Raw genomic sequence first — 20,051 nt, 5'->3', positions numbered from 1 at the left:
ATAAGGGATCTCAAACACACCCTCCTACAACAAGCGAAACGGCAAGAAACTGAGCACACAAAGAACAGACAAAAACAGTGATCCCCCAGCGCAGAAGAAGAGCCGCGGATGTAAAAATATATATATACAAAATCAATAACAGACGAACAGAGTGAGGGCGAGAGAAAGGTATATCTATAACAGATGAAGCGAGGTGTCGGCAGCGGAGTGACGCAGTAAAGACAGCGCACACGGAAGGCGTGCAGACACACAACCAACTGTCCGTGCTGAGAAACAATTCGAAACGACGTGACAACTACAAGAAGAATCTGCACAAGAGGCACAGCCACCACCACACGCACCGAGGGAGGGAGGCAGAGGAAGAGCAGCGGATGTAAATATATATATATACAAAATCAATAACAGACGAACAGAGTGGGGGCGAGAGAAAGGTATATCTATAACAGATGAAGCGAGGTGTCGGCAGCGGAGTGACGCAGTAAAGACAGCGCACACGGAAGGCGTGCAGACACACAACCAACTGTCCGTGCTGAGAAACAATTCGAAACGACGTGACAACTACAAGAAGAATCTGCACGCGAGGCACAACCACCACCACACGCACCGAGGGAGGGAGGCAGAGGAAGAGCCGCGGATGTAAAAATATATATATACAAAATCAATAACAGACGAACAGAGTGGGGGCGAGAGAAAGGTATATCTATAACAGATGAAGCGAGGTGTCGGCAGCGGAGTGACGCAGTAAAGACAGCGCACACGGAAGGCGTGCAGACACACAACCAACTGTCCGTGCTGAGAAACAATTCGAAACGACGTGACAACTACAAGAAGAATCTGCACAAGAGGCACAGCCACCACCACACGCACCGAGGGAGGGAGGCAGAGGAAGAGCCGCGGATGTAAAAATATATATATACAAAATCAATAACAGACGAACAGAGTGGGGGCGAGAGAAAGGTATATCTATAACAGATGAAGCGAGGTGTCGGCAGCGGAGTGACGCAGTAAAGACAGCGCACACGGAAGGCGTGCAGACACACAACCAACTGTCCGTGCTGAGAAACAATTCGAAACGGCGTGACAACTACAAGAAGAATCTGCACGAGAGGCGCAACCACCACCACACGCACCGAGGGAGGGAGGCAGAGGAAGAGCCGCGGATGTAAAAATATATATATACAAAATCAATAACAGACGAACAGAGTGGGGGCGAGAGAAAGGTATATCTATAACAGATGAAGCGAGGTGTCGGCAGCGGAGTGACACAGTAAAGACAGCGCACACGGAAGGCGTGCAGACACACAACCAACTGTCCGTGCTGAGAAACAATTCGAAACGGCGTGACAACTACAAGAAGAATCTGCACAAGAGGCACAGCCACCACCACACGCACCGAGGGAGGGAGGCAGAGGAAGAGCCGCGGATGTAAAAATATATATATACAAAATCAATAACAGACGAACAGAGTGGGGGCGAGAGAAAGGTATATCTATAACAGATGAAGCGAGGTGTCGGCAGCGGAGTGACGCAGTAAAGACAGCGCACACGGAAGGCGTGCAGACACACAACCAACTGTCCGTGCTGAGAAACAATTCGAAACGACGTGACAACTACAAGAAGAATCTGCACGCGAGGCACAACCACCACCACACGCACCGAGGGAGGGAGGCAGAGGAAGAGCCGCGGATGTAAAAATATATATATACAAAATCAATAACAGACGAACAGAGTGGGGGCGAGAGAAAGGTATATCTATAACAGATGAAGCGAGGTGTCGGCAGCGGAGTGACGCAGTAAAGACAGCGCACACGGAAGGCGTGCAGACACACAACCAACTGTCCGTGCTGAGAAACAATTCGAAACGACGTGACAACTACAAGAAGAATCTGCACGCGAGGCACAGCCACCACCACACGCACCGAGGGAGGGAGGCAGAGGAAGAGCCGCGGATGTAAAAATATATATATACAAAATCAATAACAGACGAACAGAGTGGGGGCGAGAGAAAGGTATATCTATAACAGATGAAGCGAGGTGTCGGCAGCGGAGTGACGCAGTAAAGACAGCGCACACGGAAGGCGTGCAGACACACAACCAACTGTCCGTGCTGAGAAACAATTCGAAACGGCGTGACAACTACAAGAAGAATCTGCACGAGAGGCGCAACCACCACCACACGCACCGAGGGAGGGAGGCAGAGGAAGAGCCGCGGATGTAAAAATATATATATACAAAATCAATAACAGACGAACAGAGTGGGGGCGAGAGAAAGGTATATCTATAACAGATGAAGCGAGGTGTCGGCAGCGGAGTGACGCAGTAAAGACAGCGCACACGGAAGGCGTGCAGACACACAACCAACTGTCCGTGCTGAGAAACAATTCGAAACGACGTGACAACTACAAGAAGAATCTGCACGCGAGGCACAGCCACCACCACACGCACCGAGGGAGGGAGGCAGAGGAAGAGCCGCGGATGTAAATATATATATATACAAAATCAATAACAGACGAACAGAGTGAGGGCGAGAGAAAGGTATATCTATAACAGATGAAGCGAGGTGTCGGCAGCGGAGTGACGCAGTAAAGACAGCGCACACGGAAGGCGTGCAGACACACAACCAACTGTCCGTGCTGAGAAACAATTCGAAACGACGTGGCAACTACAAGAAGAATCTGCACGCGAGGCACAGCCACCACCACACGCACCGAGGGAGGGAGGCAGAGGAAGAGCCGCGGATGTAAAAATATATATATACAAAATCAATAACAGACGAACAGAGGGCGAGAGAAAGGTATATCTATAACAGATGAAGCGAGGTGTCGGCAGCGGAGTGACGCAGTAAAGACAGCGCACACGGAAGGCGTGCAGACACACAACCAACTGTCCGTGCTGAGAAACAATTCGAAACGACGTGACAACTACAAGAAGAATCTGCACGCGAGGCACAGCCACCACCACACGCACCGAGGGAGGGAGGCAGAGGAAGAGCCGCGGATGTAAATATATATATATACAAAATCAATAACAGACGAACAGAGGGCGAGAGAAAGGTATATCTATAACAGATGAAGCGAGGTGTCGGCAGCGGAGTGACGCAGTAAAGACAGCGCACACGGAAGGCGTGCAGACACACAACCAACTGTCCGTGCTGAGAAACAATTCGAAACGACGTGACAACTACAAGAAGAATCTGCACGAGAGGCGCAACCACCACCACACGCACCGAGGGAGGGAGGCAGAGGAAGAGCCGCGGATGTAAAAATATATATATACAAAATCAATAACAGACGAACAGAGGGCGAGAGAAAGGTATATCTATAACAGATGAAGCGAGGTGTCGGCAGCGGAGTGAGGCAGTAAAGACAGCGCACACGGAAGGCGTGCAGACACACAACCAACTGTCCGTGCTGAGAAACAATTCGAAACGACGTGGCAACTACAAGAAGAATCTGCACGCGAGGCACAGCCACCTCCACATGCACCGAGGGAGGGAGGCAGAGGAAGAGCCGCGGATGTAAAAATATATATATACAAAATCAATAACAGACGAACAGAGTGAGGGCGAGAGAAAGGTATATCTATAACAGATGAAGCGAGGTGTCGGCAGCGGAGTGACGCAGTAAAGACAGCGCACACGGAAGGCGTGCAGACACACAACCAACTGTCCGTGCTGAGAAACAATTCGAAACGACGTGACAACTACAAGAAGAATCTGCACGCGAGGCACAGCCACCACCACACGCACCGAGGGAGGGAGGCAGAGGAAGAGCCGCGGATGTAAAAATATATATATACAAAATCAATAACAGACGAACAGAGGGCGAGAGAAAGGTATATCTATAACAGATGAAGCGAGGTGTCGGCAGCGGAGTGACGCAGTAAAGACAGCGCACACGGAAGGCGTGCAGACACACAACCAACTGTCCGTGCTGAGAAACAATTCGAAACGACGTGACAACTACAAGAAGAATCTGCACGCGAGGCACAGCCACCACCACACGCACCGAGGAAGGGAGGAAGAGGAAGAGCCGCGGATGTAAAAATATATATATACAAAATCAATAACAGACGAACAGAGTGAGGGCGAGAGAAAGGTATATCTATAACAGATGAAGCGAGGTGTCGGCAGCGGAGTGACGCAGTAAAGACAGCGCACACGGAAGGCGTGCAGACACACAACCAACTGTCCGTGCTGAGAAACAATTCGAAACGACGTGACAACTACAAGAAGAATCTGCACGCGAGGCACAGCCACCACCACACGCACCGAGGGAGGGAGGCAGAGGAAGAGCAGCGGATGTAAAAATATATATATACAAAATCAATAACAGACGAACAGAGGGCGAGAGAAAGGTATATCTATAACAGATGAAGCGAGGTGTCGGCAGCGGAGTGACGCAGTAAAGACAGCGCACACGGAAGGCGTGCAGACACACAACCAACTGTCCGTGCTGAGAAACAATTCGAAACGACGTGACAACTACAAGAAGAATCTGCACGCGAGGCACAACCACCACCACACGCACCGAGGGAGGGAGGCAGAGGAAGAGCAGCGGATGTAAAAATATATATATACAAAATCAATAACAGACGAACAGAGTGGGGGCGAGAGAAAGGTATATCTATAACAGATGAAGCGAGGTGTCGGCAGCGGAGTGACGCAGTAAAGACAGCGCACACGGAAGGCGTGCAGACACACAACCAACTGTCCGTGCTGAGAAACAATTCGAAACGACGTGACAACTACAAGAAGAATCTGCACGAGAGGCGCAACCACCACCACACGCACCGAGGGAGGGAGGGGAGATGATGGGGGAGAGAAACACACGGGCAAATCACGTAGGACAGATGTCGAACTTGTTTCACGAGGGGGACAGGAGGAACCCAAAGGAGGGGGGCGACGAGATGCCGAGCGAGACGAAAGGCGAGACGGGACCTCACTGGGATACGAGAAGCGCCGAGGTCGTGCAGAGCAGCTGCTGTCGCGAGAACTATGCAGGGGAAAAGGGAGCGGAACCAAAGACGAGCAGTGGGAGATTCTCGCGGAAGGCAGGTGCGCCTTTGTGCTATTCTCGGCACCTGCGTTTCTTTTGGTTCGTGTGTCTGTCGACGTCTGCGTGCGGGGTGGGCGAGTATGCCTGCACAGTTGCACAGGCTACTCCGCAGCCACGAAAAGGAAAAGGCAACAACGGCGTACGTAGCGGGAGGCAATGATGGGGGGCGGCTTCGTTGTTCTGACGACTGGTGCGGCAGTCTTCTGATTTTTCGTTTTCTTCTGTTCTATGAGAAAGCAAAACCAAGCCACGAAACGGACACACGGACAGGCGCCGAGGGGCTGTGCACAGCGATGGGCGGATTATCGACGTAAGGGAGTGTGACAGGAGGCGCGAGGGTGCGGGCGAAGGTGCTTGATCTCTCGCGCCTGTCGGGGGAAAGGAGGGTGGGGCGCACATAACCCACATACCATCCCGGCTTTTTCGTGGGATGAGGGAATGCGGGCGATTAGAAAAGGGGGAAATAAAGGACATAGCAGACGGCGGATGTGAGGAGAGGCGGGGAAAGGGCGTTCATAGGTTTGTGCCGGGGACGGGGCGGGTTGTAGTGTATTCAAGTTCGCGGGGGATGGACAGCAACCATTCGCCAGGAGTCCGGTTGCGCCTTTGGAAGGGGAAATTTTCCTTTTTCGAGCTTTTGTTGGGGTGGGAGAAAGTTACGGAAACAGACGTTAGAGGAGGGTAGTGTTGGATGGTTGTCGAAGAAAGTGGGCTATTCGTTGCTCGCCAGAAACATTTACCGAGAGTATCGAAGCGAAAACAGATGGGCAAGAAGTCGCGGCACCGGAAAGCGCACACAAATACGAGGCCTTGGGAAGAGAAGGGGGCGATTAAAAGGGGCCGGGAATCGTGGAAGGGTGGGGGCCGTGGCACGCGTATGATGAAAGGGGCGGGGGCAGGGAAACAAACAAGAGAGCGGGAAGGAGTCACGAGAGAGAAAAGCGAGCCCCGGGGCGGAACACCTGGCGCCTAGTGCCGAGACCTTTTCCGATGTAGAGCATTTGCGGGGCGCTGAAGCCCCAGCTGGCGGAAAAGTTCGCAAGAGGATTGTGTGTGGCCCTGCGTGGTTTGGCGTAATTATGCATACGAACAGCGCTTTTAGACCGTTGCCAAACCTACCCCCCCCCCAAGCTTTCACTAGGGGGATACGCCACAACACGTTAACAGAGACAGCGAAAGAAGGAGAAGGAAGCGCCCCGCGCGAGACGCCCATGATGGAAGTTAAAGTGGGGGCGTGGGGGTTTCAACTGTAATGCCAACCGCGCGCGGGGAAGTTCACAGCACAGGGCCGGGGGAGAAGATTCTGTCACTTTCTTTACCCAACCACAACCCCTTTTTTTTAAGAATGACCACCCCGAGCCCCACCGCAACGAGGCGCTATCCGCGACTGTTTGGCACCTCGGTGGCGGGCCCTTCTTTTCCGCCCCAACGAAAAACTTGATTTGATGGCCCCACCCCTGCTAGCGGCACGGCCCCTGTGCGCGCAAGCTTCTTTCCCCCGGCGACCGCCCCCCCCTCAGGCCTTCCGGGGCGCGAAGCCGGCGCGGCGCATAATGCGGAATGATGGCGGTCGCTTTGGGGGTTTTTCGCCGGGGTTTGGGGGGGGAACGGGCCGGCCGGCCCCCAACGCCCGCGGGGAAACCGGGGGGCGGGGGCCGCCACGCGCCACCCCGCGGCACGAGCGCGGGCAACCCCGCGGGGTTTCCCCCCCCCCGAACCCGGGAAGCGCCCCGGACGCCGGGGGACTCCTTTTGACAACAATCCCACCCCCGCTGCGCGGCCTCGCGGGATTGCCGACCCCTTTTGGGGGGTGGGACAGGGCGTGCGCGGGGCTGGCCCGGCGAGGGCCCCGGGGGATATCGAGCGCCGCAGTGTTTTTTTGATTCGGGGGGGGCACCCAGCGTCCTAGGAACGCCGCCATCCCCGAAGACACCTGTGCGGCGTTGCTGGCGGCGCCTTTATGCACTTTATGGCGCCCCGGGCTTCGGCCGACAGGTGGCCGGGCACAACTGGCGGGTGGGGTGGGGGCCCCGGCACAGGGCCGGGGGCCGTGGTTTTTGGTGGACGCGGAAAGGGGGATGATGGTGGGGAACGCCGGCGTGCTTCTCTGCCGGGCGCGCCCTTGGTGCGCCAGCGCTTTGGTGGACCCGGGGAAAATGGAACCGGGCCCGGCGCAACCTCACCGTCTTTGACCCCAAGGGCGGGGTGCGCCGAACTTCGGCGCACACCAACGCAAAAACGCACCATGGGCACCCCACGGGCGCGGCGTACCATACGGCCGGGGTGGGTGACGAAGGGGCCTGAAACGGACAGGGAAACGACGAGGCGGGGACGGGTGGTGCCGCCAACAACCCCCGGGGGGAGGGGCCAAAGCAACGGGGGCGTGCCCTCTGGCCGCCGCAGCGGACCCGACATTGGTGGGGCGCTCACGCAGCGGCCCACGGGGCGCGGCGCCTGGCGAGGAAGGGGGCCGCCGGAAGGGTTCGCGGCGACGGGGGTCATTTTGGGAAAGCGGGCCGTGGGCAGAAAAGGGGCGTTTCTGGCGCCGGGGGCTTTTGGTGCCCGCCCCATTACCCGCAACGCCCCCTGGCCGCGGGGCAGGGAGCGAAGATACTGACCACGGCCGAGCGGGAAACGTTTCTTGGGGGACTCCTCCCCACATGGGGGCGGCGACGGTCTTGGTGGCGGGGTTGTTTCAGGGGGTGGGCTGAGGGCAGCCCATCAGGGAAGGAACACCATAACCATCCCGGGGGCGGTCGCGGCGGCGGCCGGGGGCCCCGAAAAAAAAAACCCGCCCCCAAACGGTTTGGCAACGCCTTGGCCGCCACAAAGGAGGGGCCGCGGCAAGGGAACGCGGCTGGAAGCCCGCGGGCGGCCGCGCGGGCCCTTTCCCCAACCAGGCGCCCCGGGGCAGACGGGACAGAACGCCGGAACAGTGGCGCGGGTTGAAAATCGGCCGAGGGCTTTATGGGGGGGTTTCGGGGTGGCCCGGCGTGGTCACCACCAGGAGCCGCGGGGTGGGCCAGCACCCCCGACACCGCACGCCCTTGCTACGGGGGATCGAAGGGGAAAGCCACCCGGGGTCCCGCGAAGAGCCACATCAAAATTGTGTCACCATGGGCTCCCTGTGGCGAAAAAGGTAATTGGGCGCCTGGGGATAAACGGGTTTCCCCCGGGGAGCAGCTGGGGTCGCGTTAGGGGATCTTGTGCCACAGAAAGGTTTTGGCGGACCCCCTCGCCCCCGATGGGGTTGGCGATGCGCGTGGCCAAGGCCGGGGCGTTTTGCGGGAGACAGCTGCCCGTTTTTGAAAGTTTATCGACGCAACCGTGCAAAGAAGTGTCTGCGTTACCGAAGGGAAGCTGGAAGTCTAGCCACGTCCCCCGTTTGGCTTGGAAGGGTACAAACCTTCGGGTGTCCCTGGGAACGCCATCCCCAACCGTCGCCGGCACCGCGCCCAGGACCGTCGTCAGAGGGGTGGGTCGTGGAAGACCGCGGTCGCCTCTCCATAGCGTGTTAGGGGTAGGCGTTTGGGGGAGATGGCGGGGGCGCCGGGTGCCGGACCCCCGGTGGCGGTCAAGAATGGCGCGACGGCATCCAAGTAATCATGCGCCGCGCCGGTTTGGGGGGGGGGACATCTGCTGGGCGGGGTCACCCGCCACGCCCCCTTTTGGGGCAGCGTTCAGGCGGCACCGCGGGCATCCTTTCCGGGGCGCCAACCACCCGCGGTTTCCAAGGGGCCAGCCGGGGTGGTGTTGGGCACGCGGGGCGCCGGATGGGACCTCTGCCACCACCACCCTAGCGTCACAGAAGGGCTTTTAAAGGCGCTTGCGGGTCGAAGGGGCAACTACCCCCCACCACGCCAGTTCACCATGGAGGGGGCGGGATGCACCTTGTCTGGGCAAAAGGCGGGCGCGTGGTCGCCCCTGGGTCAAAAAAAAGCGCGGCGCGATGACCCAGGGAGACCACAGGCGCAAGCGCGCGGCGCGCCGAGCCCCATCCAGGCAGGCGCCCGCACCCCCCAGTGGCCACCCCCAAAGCCGCGGGCGTAGGCCCCCCACGCCACGTTCGCCCGAACGGCGTGAGGTTGGTTTTGGGGGCGCCGTGTTCCGTGGGTCGGGTTTTCGCCAACCCCATAACGGCGCCTTGGGCGGCCTGGGGGTCGCGTTTGTCCCCGCGTAATCGTGGCGCGGTCGCCGGCGAACGGGGCGGGTTCAGCCCCGCCCCCCTGACGGCGCGTTCGGGACGCTTGCTGGGGGGATCGTCTCAACGAAAAGGGGTGGCGCGGCGGTGGCCCAAAGGGCCAAAAGCGTTGGCGAAGCCGGTAACGCCCGCCCCAACCGTTTCCCCCAGCAGCGGGGAAAGGTTGCACGACCGCGGAACACATAAAGGGGTCCGGTGCTGGGCTCTGCTGGCGGGGCCTCCCCTGTTTCGGGTAACCCCGGGCTTGGTGGCGGCCCAGGCGCCCCGGGCAATCACGCATCCCAGGATCCCGCGCGGGTTTTGTGAGCGTAACGGGTCTGTGGGGGGGGGTTTCGTCAGGTTTGGAAGCCTTCGGGGGCGGGGTGACGGTTCCTAACCCCCACGCATCGGGCGCCTGGCCGCGGACAGCCGACAGGATTTGTCGCCCGAGAGACCGGAAACCCCCCGCATGGAGGTATCCAAAAAATTGTTTAACGGCTCATAAGGCCCGGGCCGGGGCGGACCTGGGAGATATTTCCCGCAACGCTTTCTCGGCCTCCTTGGGCGGTGGCGGTGTATGGCGAGGGCGGGGGGTGGGGGGAAAGCCACCCGCCCGGAAAGGGGCAGACCCGGGCACCTGGAAAACCCCACCCCCAGACCGGCGCCACCCAGCACCAAAAGGGGGGCGTTGCGCTTGACACCGGGAAGGGTGATCTTCGCAACGGTGGTGGCTAGCTTTGCGCCGAGATTCTGGTGCGTAGAAGAACGGTGCTCAAAACGGGCGGCTGGGGGCGTGGGGTTTCGCGGCGCCGGCAAAAGCTACTTCGCCGCGGGCCTAGAAAGACGGTCCGGCAAACGTTCTCTGCCACAAGGCCAAACCTCCACCCCCGCATAGCCCCCCCCCCTCGCCACACGAAAGCAGCGACACGGGCAACGCAGAAACCCTTGCCACCGCTCCTTCCCAGCTGTGGGGGCGGCGGGGCTGCCGCAGAGTCCTCGGTCTCCCGGGGGTCCGGCTAAGCGCGGCGCCCATCGCGACCCGTGCGCGATTACCCCCTGTGGAAAGCTGCGCTTTTCGCAACCGGACTAAAAAACCTGCTTTTGAACGCCCCCGCCGGGTGCACAGCCGCGCCCTGACGCCGCTGTTTTTCGCCACGTCAGCGCGGGTAAGTTGGCGCACCCCCCCTGGGCCAGGCGTTCCCCATGCGCCCTCGGGGACTCGGGGGCCCCAGGGGAGACCATGGTGATTTTTACCCGCGGCGACCGCAACCGGGGCACCGGTCAGAATATCCGCAGACATTGGCGACAGCATCCCTGGGGGGTTTTGCCGGCATTCTTCGGTGCCAGAGGAAGCCACCCTCACAGCCGACGCATCAGGAAGGACCAAAGGGAGGCAAACAAGCCTGGGGCACGGGCGTGCGGCACGCGTGCCGGAACCCACCGGCACGCCATCGCGGGCGAGGACGGCACCCCCCCGCCACGGATCCCGCCATTTGGGTGTGCCCGGCCGCGGGGCCAAAAATCATTCACCCCTAAACAAGTGCCCTTGATCACCGAAAACTGTTTCTCGGAAAGCGCACGGCGCACGATAGGGTCACTTGGAAGCTTCTATGTCGGGATGCGCCTTTCCTGGGCAAACCGCAAACGTTCCACTGTGCGTCTCTAGGGACCGGTCCCGGATCACGCCACGCACCGCGGCGCCACAGAGAAGGTTTTGGCCACCCGGGGCGTCGGTGGGCGATGGCGCCGTGGCTGGCCACATGTGGCCGCATCGCGTGTGGATTGGAAGGGCTCAAGGCCCCGCCCCTCGCCACGCCGCCATCCACATTCTTTTTCCGGAGCTTACCCCGCACGCGCTGTTCTCAAAGGCTGTCTTTCGGACACGCAGGGCCCCCGCCGTGGGGCAAAGGGCCATCGCGCCACGTTGGCAGCCCCCAGCTTTGGTGCGGAGAACCAACAGCGCCCAGGCCAACACCCGGACTACGAACGCAAATGGAACACGAACAAGGTCGAAAAGCAAGAAACCGGCAATAGATACGAGTGGGGTTGCCTCAACGCCTCCGCCATTTCTCCAGCAGGCCGTGGGGGCGCAGAAACGCCTTCGTGCTTGTCTTGCGGCCGGTGAACTTTTCCTGCGCAACGTTTGGGCCCACCGAGCTTCCCACAGAGAGAACGCTCCTGCGCAGGTGGTGATCGTTCTCCGGAAAAAGCCCGCCGTCCTCCGGGAACCATCCGAAACCATCCCAATCCAGGGCGAGCGCCCACTCGTACACCCGGTAATTCGGGACGTATGCGCCAGAAAAAGTGTGCCCGGGGCACCCCCTATGGTGGGGTTTCGGCGCCTCAGTTGTTTCGACACCACGACACCCAGCCACCGCATCTTCCCATCACCTCTGGTGCCGGCACAGCCGTTTCCCAGACCAGTTCCATTCACAGATCAAGCTGCGCCGCCCTGGCCACCTCGGTGGTGTGAAACCTGGCCCTGCGTGCCCCGGCCGCCTTTGTGCGATCCACCGGCGCCCGCGGGATCGGCCCCTTTTTTTCATAGCGAAGGGCGCAGTTCCCCAGCACAGCGTCGTGCGCACCCCAGTGCTCGTTGTTCTGCGATGGAAACTCGGGGAGGTCGCGGGCGGGGTTTGTGCCTGGAAGAGTCGAGTGCTTGGGGTTGCTTGGGATGCCGTGAAGTCCGTGGCCAAACTCGTGAAAGAGTGTCGTCCCGTCATTGCGGCCAAGAAAGTCTGGCGTGCCTTCCGCCGGCTTCCAAATGTTCAGCGCGTCGTGCGCGACCGGCTTCTGGCAAAGGGGAGGGCTCTGGTGAACAGGAAAGGTCATCCGCGCACCCCCGCGCCCCCTTGCGCGCGGGTATGGGCCAAGGGGGGGGATGGCGAGAGGGTCAGCCGGGCAGCCGAACATCCCAAACGTCATGGCGTTGGGGTGGCGCGCCGGCGGATCCGTGCGCCGCCGCATCGTCACGCCGTACGGCTCCCCCGCCGTGTGGGGCACGCCGCTCCCAAGCGCGTTGTTCGGCTCCAAGTGGGGCTTCCTCTTGTTCTCGTCGGGGTCTTGCTGCTGCTTGCGCGCCCGCCCTCCTCGCGAATCATTCGCTTGATGTCGGCCGCCACCCCCCCCTTCACCCTCGATGCCGCTGCGCCGCCCATACCGCGCAGCAAGGCCTCCGTAGATGCCCGGGTCGGCCATCTGGTTCTGGGGCCGCCACGGGGCAAAGCTCTTCTTGCCGGGAAGCTTCGCCCGCTTCAGGCGCAGCGGCGCGACATCCGCGGTGGCCCCCGTGTCCGCCGCCCTAAGGGCTTTCCGCGGACAGGTGGTGGGGCCCCCCGTTCTCCCTCAGGGACGCTGGCGGCTGCTTCCGCGCCGTGTTCGCGTTGGTGGGCCCGTGGTTCGGGGCGGGGGGGGGGGGAAGCCGGCGGGCCCGGGGTAATGACGCAAGGGGGGGGGCGGGGGTTTGCGATGTGCCTTTTCCCGTCCTTTCCCCGCGGCGTCGTGGCTCGCCACCCCCCGCGGCCGCTCTTTCCGGGGCAGCGGGTTGTTTGTGTTCCTTCAAAAGCTTGGGTTCTGGAAAGGCTTTGGTGCCGGGTTGTTGCGCGAAAGTTGCTGTTTGGGATGGGGGCGCGTCTGTGTGTTTGTGTGGCGGGGGCGGTGGTTTATACCCCCCCCACCGCTTTCCGCGCCCCCGCCACTGGGGGCTGTCACCGCGTTTCCCTTTTGCCCGGCCGCGCCGCAATGCTTCGGGGGCGTGGGGGTGGTTTTTTGGCGCGGCGGGGGTCCTTGGGACCGCCCGACGCCCCCGGAAACCTTTCTTTTCCCCTTTTCCAAACGCGGCGGCCCGGTGTTTCAATGCCCGGGCGGCCTTTCGCCGCGCCGCCTTTGGGGGGGGGGCAGCGGGGGGGGTCAAATGCCCCGGGGCCCAAATTTCCCCGGGCCGCGCGGCCCTTGTTCCCGGGAAAAGCAGCAAAAAAAAAGCAGCCGTAAAGCGCAGGGGTGTTTTTTCGGACCTGCTCGCTTTGCTGGGCGGGGAAGGGGTCTGGGGATCGACGCCCCCCCTGCCGGGTTGGTTTTTGTTTCAAATTCGTGCGCCTTTCGGGTGTTTCTGTCGGCCTCTTTCGGCTACCGGGGCAAAGGGCCGGTCTTCGTGGGACTTTTCGCCTTCGTGGCCAGATCGCCTCGTGTCGGGTGGTGGTGGTGATGGGGGGGGTGCGCGCCGTGGCGGCGGGTGTTTTTTTGTTTGGCCACGGGTCCCCCGGGCTGCCGGCCTGCCCCGTTCGTCTGCTTCTCGCTGGGGCCTCTTTCTCCCCCCGCCGTGCGGATCACTCGTTGCGAAAGCCTGGCCGTGGCCGCTGGGCTGCCAGGGCCAGGTGCGCCCCCAAAGGTGTGCGTGGGGGTGTGTTTGGGGGGAGGGTGACGCGGGACGGCGCGGTTTGCGCACCACTGTCGCGTGAAATCTTCCGTTTCCATGTGGCGCTCTGTGCGCGCACCGTGCCCCTCGTGATGCGGCCCTCTGGTGGCCGGCCTTTTTCCGTTTCACAGGGGCATGCTATGGAAATTTGCGCGTGCCCCAGAGACCGTCGCCGGGGCTTGCGGCGCCCCCCCCCCCGACAGGGGAACATAACCGGAAACCCCGCCGGCCGAAAAAAGAAAAGGGCGAAGGCCTTCCAGGGAAATAGGTAGAACTTTCTCTCTGCGCCGATGGGGGTGGGGTGGGGAAGCAGACGTGTTGGCCAAAGGAGGGGTGCGGGCTTGGGTGGGTGAGTGGGGGGGGGCGGAAGACGCGTGCGAGGCAAAATGCAAAGTTTCCACGGGACCCAAAGAGGTGGCAAAGCGCGGCGGCGTGTGTGTGTGTGTGGCGCCTTTGTTTGCCGACAGCCCCCCCCCAAAAAAAAACAAGAAAGCAGCGGGGCAGCGAAAACACACGTAGCTGGGGAAGGTAAAGCGGTGGAAGCGGGTTTTGCCTGTGCCTCGGGCGTTCGGGGGTGGCGTTGCTCAAGTGGAAGAAGAAGGGGGGGGGGGAGATGCACATAGCGCCGGGTGTAAGGCCCTGTTCTGGTAGAAGCCTTTTCTGGAGCGTGTTTATTCCGCTGCGGACATGAATTTGCTGTCGTCCGTAGCCTGGCGCAGGGTGTCGGTGGGCGTGCGTTGCGGCCATTCGCCGGGTCAGTCGTCTGTGCGCGGCCTCCGTCTTTCACGCTATCCGCCCGCCCCCTCCCCCCCTATCGTGCCGATCGGCGCGGCGCCGCCCGGGGGCCGGGTGACGGCGGGGTCTGCGTTGGCGTGCCGTGTGTGCGGGCGAAAGGGGAGGAGGAGGAGGTGGTGGTGGTGGATGTCATTGGGTGGTGGTGGGGGGGGGCACGGGGTGTGTTTCCCTCCCTCCCTCACCCCCCGGGTCGGGGGACGGCGGCGGGTGTGCCGGCCGGGCGGGGGCCATGCTAGCCGGTGGGCGCGTTTAATTTCTTTGTCCAACAAAGACAACGGGACAGACATGCGCGCGGCGCGCCCCAACCGGGTCACAGCTTGAGGCAGTAGATGAAGTCGTCGGGGTGCAGCGGGAAGAAGGGCGGCGGGTTGGTGATGATGTAGCGGAAGGAAATGCTGGTGGCGCCTCCGATCATCTCGTGGAAGCGGTGGATGGCGAGCGGCAGCAGGGCGTTGTCGAGGGCGAACGACGTGGCGTCTTCGTAGACGGTCCACGCCGCGTCCGGCGCCATGACGGTGACGAGCAGCGACTCGGACTTGGACGACAGCAGCTGCTCTAGCACGTCGTGCAGCTCGGGAGTGAAGTACATCTCCTGCAGGCCTGTGTCGAGCATGTGGCGGCACACGACGCAGCCGGACATGAAACTTGGCTCCAACACCCACTCCGCCGTCTTGGCGTCCTTGGCGACGGTCATGGCGGGCGCCAAAAGCGGCACCAGCTCGGCGTGATCGACCTCGACGACGATGGGGATGTCGGCAGCGCTGCCGGGCGTGTCCTCGTCGATGAGCTCGCGCACCAGCTGCATGACGAGTACCGAGAGCGAGTCGCCGTGGTCGTCGCAGCGATCGCCGGCGCAGAAGATGACGACGGCGGCCGCCTTGGCGACGTTGCAGCGGCGCAGGTCAGATGTGAAGAGGCCGCAGCCCTGCACAACTATGAGGGAGCCGGTGACGTCCTCCTCGTCCCACATGTTGATGAGACTGTCGTAGTTGGTGTCGTTCGCGAGCAGCACGATGTTGCTGTCGGGATCGTGCTGGCGCACCGGGCGCATGATGTCGTAGTAGTCGGCCGCCTTGGCGGTGCGCGACTCGACGGCGGCCTCACGCGACCAGTTCGTGCGTTCGTGTGCGCTGGAGAGGTCGATGAAGACGTAGTGGTTGGCGAGGTGGTGCACGTCCGGCTCCACGCGCAGCACGCTGTGCGCGGCGGGGGCGAATATCGGCGAGGACGGGGTTACCGTGGCCGGTGCGCCTACGCTGGCGGCCTTGCAAGCCGGGTGGGCGCAATACACCGCGTCCTCGTCGTCTGCGGCGGTGGCGGCACGGAGCGCGAGGCGTGAGACCGTGTGCGGCATCCGCGCCTCTGTAGTGCGCTGGGACGCCACACGGTGCGGTTGCCGCGGCAGTTCCGCCGCGCTGGCGCCGATAACGGTCGCTGCTGTGGCTGTGGCGGGTGGCGTCACTGGCTTCAGCGGCGTCTGGCTGGCGCGCGGGGTGGGCGCGATGGTGGTGGCCGTGGCGCTGGAGTTCCACACAGCGCCGGCGTCTTCTCTGGCGGGGATGGGCACAACCGTGACGGCGGTGGCCTGCACACCGGCCGGCGGTGGCGGGCGGATGGTGGGGGCGCCGGCCGCGGCGCTGCTGGTGCTGCCGCGCGTGGCATCGCTGACAACCTCGTTCACGATTTCCTGCGCGGCGCGGCGCACGTCGCAGATGACGATGAGCTTCTTCACGCCGACCAGCGAGCCGCGCGGTGCCAGCTCGACGACACTGTCGCCGCTTCCGCTGCTGCGCACAACACCGATGAGCGTTATATCGGTTCGGTACAGCAGGCGTGCCAGGCTGACGACGGTGAAGTGGCCCCGCTGCACCGGCGGCGGCGCCGCCACCGTGTCCACGTGCTGGGCGAGTGACGCCTCGTACGTGCTCATCCAGTCCGGCTCCGCGCCGAGGTCCAGTTCGATCGTCGCGGCGCCGTAGGTGAGCATGGGGCGTTTGCGCGCCAACATCTTCCGCATCGCGCGCAAGCTCGCCTCGCTGCCGCTGAACCCGAAGAGATCCTTGAAGTCGCGGAGCTCCCAGAGGGCCTCGGTCGTCATGGGGTCGAACATGCGCATGAGGTTGGCGACAAGGGGTATCATGCCCGGGAGCACGCAGCCCAGCCCCAGCAGGTTGTGGTTCAGTCGCTCGAACTCCAGCACATTGGCGCGACTTGGCATCAAGGACTTGGTGTAGCGTGAGCGGTGCAGCAGGATGTACAGCGGAAGATCGGGGACGAGCGCGTTGACAGTCATGGTCTGCGCGGCCAGGTCGTAGTCGCTGTAGTAGCTGGAGTTGGTGCCCGCACCCAAGAGGAACATGGCCGAGGCACCGCGCGCGTTGCAGCGATCGAGGTCCGTCGGGACCCCCGGATCGCCGACGAGGAGGTGCACCGCGCTGCGGTACTTGGGGGAGTTCAGCAGCAGCAGCACCTGGGCGGACGGCTGCTCGCGGAGCAGCAGCACCACACTCATGTTCAGGTAATGCCGGTCCTCAGCAAAGATGTTCTTCAGCTGCATGCGCAGCTCGTTGTAGCCGAGGTGACCGCATATTACGACGTGGTCTGTGCGCTTGAGCCACGTGGCGTAGTACGCGTAGGAGAGGTGGTACACGCCGAGGTCGGCCACGTATTGCAAGATGGGGACGAAGTAGCTGAAGCCGACACCGATGAAGATGATCATGAGAAGGCGGCCTTGCACCGTGAGCGGCGTCACGTCGCCGTAGCCGATGGACGAGAAGGACAGCAGCATCATGTAGATCACGTCGAAGTACTCGACAGGGTCGCCGCAGAAGCTCTCGACGGCCTGCAGGATGCCGACGCTGATGCCGACGACGGCGATGCACTGGATCATGGAGCGCACCATCTCGAGGCGGTTCTCGGTGAAGTAGACGCTGACCTGCGGGTAGTTGAGCAGCGACAGTAGGCTTTCGTGCAGCCACCACACGCGCAGGAACATGGGTGCGTAGACGTGCGTCCAGGCCCGGTCCAGCGTGAGGAGCGCGGCAAGCGCGAGCAGCAGCATCCAGCCGCTGCTGAGGTAGTTCATGAGGGAGCGCGTGTTGAGTAGGTAGCTCCACTTCTTAGCCTCCACCGCCAGCAGCGAGATCCAGCTGGCCATGAAGACGGCGCTGAGCAGCACCTCGGCGATGAAGTAGTCGAGGCCCCAGTCAAACTCCCGCCAGTCCTCCGTGACGTGGCCGTTCTGCACGTGAAGGTAGATGGCGAAGGCGGCGGCCTCGAGGCCGACGTTGCACAAGAGCAGGAGGATAGAGACATGGGAGTAGCGCTGCTCGATGACGTCGAACAGCTTACGGAGACTGTGGATGCCGAGGGCAGAGTGGTTGTAGTGGTAGACCCAGCGGTTGTGCAGCGCCTCGGCCGGGATGCCGGTGGAGTGGCGCAGGTTGACAAGGTTGTTCTGCAGGTTGCGCAGCTGTGAGTGGACGCCGCCCTGCAGGTTTCGGAAGCGGCCAAGCACCGTTGTCTGCACATCCTGGCCGAGGTTGACCATGAACACCTTCGCGCTGAGGTGCACGTCGGTCACGGCGGCGTCCGGGTCCTCGGCGGTGGGGACGACAATGATGGGCGTTGCTGCGCCATCTGGCGGCGGCATCACCGGCGACGCGTCAGTCATCGACGACGCCTCCCTCTTCTCGCGTGATGCCGCACGGCTACCGGGGAGGCACGCAGGCATGTGTATGTCGAGAAGCGAAGATTGCGCGAGGCAGCGGCGGACGGCGGAGGGGGGGGGGGCAGCAGCAGCAGCAGCAGCAGCCGACACCGCAAGAGAAGACCCACAGACACCCACACACCCACCCACACACCTACACCTTACCAGTATCGGTGCCCCGGGTCCACCACAGCGCTCTGCCGTCACCTTGTCTCTACCCCGCCCTCCACCTCTTGGTATGCGCAGTGCGCGTGTCCGACAGGCGCAGGGGAGGAGTGGCGGCGGCGGTGGCGGTGGTTGTGAAGCGGAGGGGCGTGGAGTCACTCGGAACACGAAGGGATGGAAAGCAAGGGATGGGTGTGGGTGGCATGGACTTCCGCATCGACGTACCCTGTGATGGCGCGAAGCAGGAGAGCGCGCCGAGAGGGAGGAGAGGGAGAGGGGGAGGGGGAGGGGGGGGGTAGATGCACAACATCTCAAGGACAGAGGCATGGGTATCGCCGCCGCCGCGACACAGGGAGAGAGGGAGAGGTGCGCGCGCGCGCGTGTGTGTGTGTGTGTGTGTGAGAAGAACGTCCCATGTCGACCCGGTTCATCCGGTCACCTGGTAGCCTCGAGTTGTGATGCGCGCGTGCGTGTGCGGCTGCGGGACTTGCTCGGGTTCTTCTCCTCCCGCCTCCATCTCCTCTTGAGGGCTTTCCTCTTCTCGTTTGGTGTTGATGTCCATCAAGCGTGCGCAGCCGACAGGTCACCGCCGATGCGCTCGGCATCGGCCCACCTCACCCCCCGCACCAACTCGCTCACGCACCGCCGCGTTGCTCCGACAACAGCACCGCATCCGTTCACCACCACCACCGTCTGTTCCATCCTTCTTGCCCACCGCCGGGCGCAGGAGATCGAAAGGACAGGAACAGCGCGCGGGAACTTTTGTTGGGAAGGGTGGTGGTGGGTGGTGGTGGTGGTGGTGCCGTACGCGTCTGTCCACGTCCGCACGAGGCGTCGATGCGAGCCACGAGCAGGCCGTCGACCTCCGGGGGTTCGCGTTCTGTAGAGACGGTGTGTACTCGACGCCGACCTGGACGCACGACGCAGCGGAGAACGCCTGGTGCCGTGTTCGAAACATAACCCATGACCAGGCCACCGTTCGAGCAACCTCTAGTCGGTGTCGTGGCAGCCCTGCCAGGACGCCGGGGGGGGGTGAAGGGGTACCAGGCTGCAGCGGCGAGGTCGCCGAGGCAATGGTGCTTGATGACACGACCGACCATGGCCGTGTCACTCCTGGCCGTACTCGCCGCCGCGAGGGCGATGCTGAAGGCGCCTCCTCCCCCCTCCCCGTGGCCGTACAGCAGCGGCAGCGGCAGCAGCAGCCCACCTTCCTCCCCTCCCTCGCTCAGCTTCTACAGCTGCAAGCGCGTGCGCACACACCACGCACCTCTATAGGCGCACGCGCTAACTTGACCCTTGCCTCAGTGATCATCGCTGCAGCACGGGGCCGGCCACCATGACGACGCTCCCCACTTCTGCGCGCCGGCCCGCGCGGCCCTACCCTGGGGTGATGTAGAAGAGGAGGTCCGTCTGCTGGCTCACTGGCAGCGCGCGCGGCGGGTTCGTGAGCACGAAGCGTTGGCCGTTGATGGACGGGTTGCGCACGTCAGCGATGCGGCGCTGCAGAGCGATAGGCAGGTAGCCAAACGTGAGGCAGTAGGCGACGACGTCCTCGTAGGTCTGGAGCTCTACCTGGCACAACGACAGCGGCAGGCGCGCGAGCGCGGGGGTGTCGGGGGCGTGGCCGCTGATAAGCACGTCCATGACGTCGATGAACTCCTCCATGAAGTAGGTGCGCTGCAGCGCGGGGAACAGCATGAGGCGGCTGACGGCGTTGCCGATGATAAAGTT

General features: G+C 62.2%; 3 protein-coding genes across 3 annotated transcripts in view; all 3 read right to left on the bottom strand.

Moving 5' to 3' along the window:
- Positions 1 to 11,667: 11,667 nt before the first annotated feature.
- LMXM_01_0830 (uncharacterized protein) lies at positions 11,668 to 12,435 on the bottom strand (the record flags this gene model as incomplete). The annotated part of the gene is made up of 1 exon (XM_003871558.1): positions 11,668 to 12,435. One exon carries the CDS (start codon positions 12,433 to 12,435, stop codon positions 11,668 to 11,670), a length of 768 nt encoding a protein of 255 aa, XP_003871607.1.
- Positions 12,436 to 14,756: 2,321 nt separating this feature from the next.
- LMXM_01_0820 (uncharacterized protein) lies at positions 14,757 to 18,119 on the bottom strand (the record flags this gene model as incomplete). Its single annotated transcript, XM_003871557.1, has 1 exon — positions 14,757 to 18,119. One exon carries the CDS (start codon positions 18,117 to 18,119, stop codon positions 14,757 to 14,759), a length of 3,363 nt encoding a protein of 1,120 aa, XP_003871606.1.
- A 1,578-nt stretch (positions 18,120 to 19,697) lies between these two features.
- The window catches only part of LMXM_01_0810 (putative calcium/potassium channel (CAKC)), a gene marked incomplete at both ends in the record, with an annotated part of 3,102 nt that continues 2,748 nt past the window's right edge, over positions 19,698 to 20,051 (bottom strand). The window contains one exon of the mRNA XM_003871556.1: positions 19,698 to 20,051. This exon is cut by the window's right edge and continues 2,748 nt beyond it. Coding sequence (XP_003871605.1) covers positions 19,698 to 20,051 — 354 coding nt within the window.

Source organism: Leishmania mexicana, chromosome 1 (assembly GCF_000234665.1).
Source record: "Leishmania mexicana MHOM/GT/2001/U1103 complete genome, chromosome 1".
Classification (NCBI taxonomy): Eukaryota; Euglenozoa; class Kinetoplastea; order Trypanosomatida; family Trypanosomatidae; genus Leishmania; species Leishmania mexicana.
Note: the sequence above shows the minus strand (reverse complement) of the source record. Positions and strands in the feature narration are given on the sequence as shown.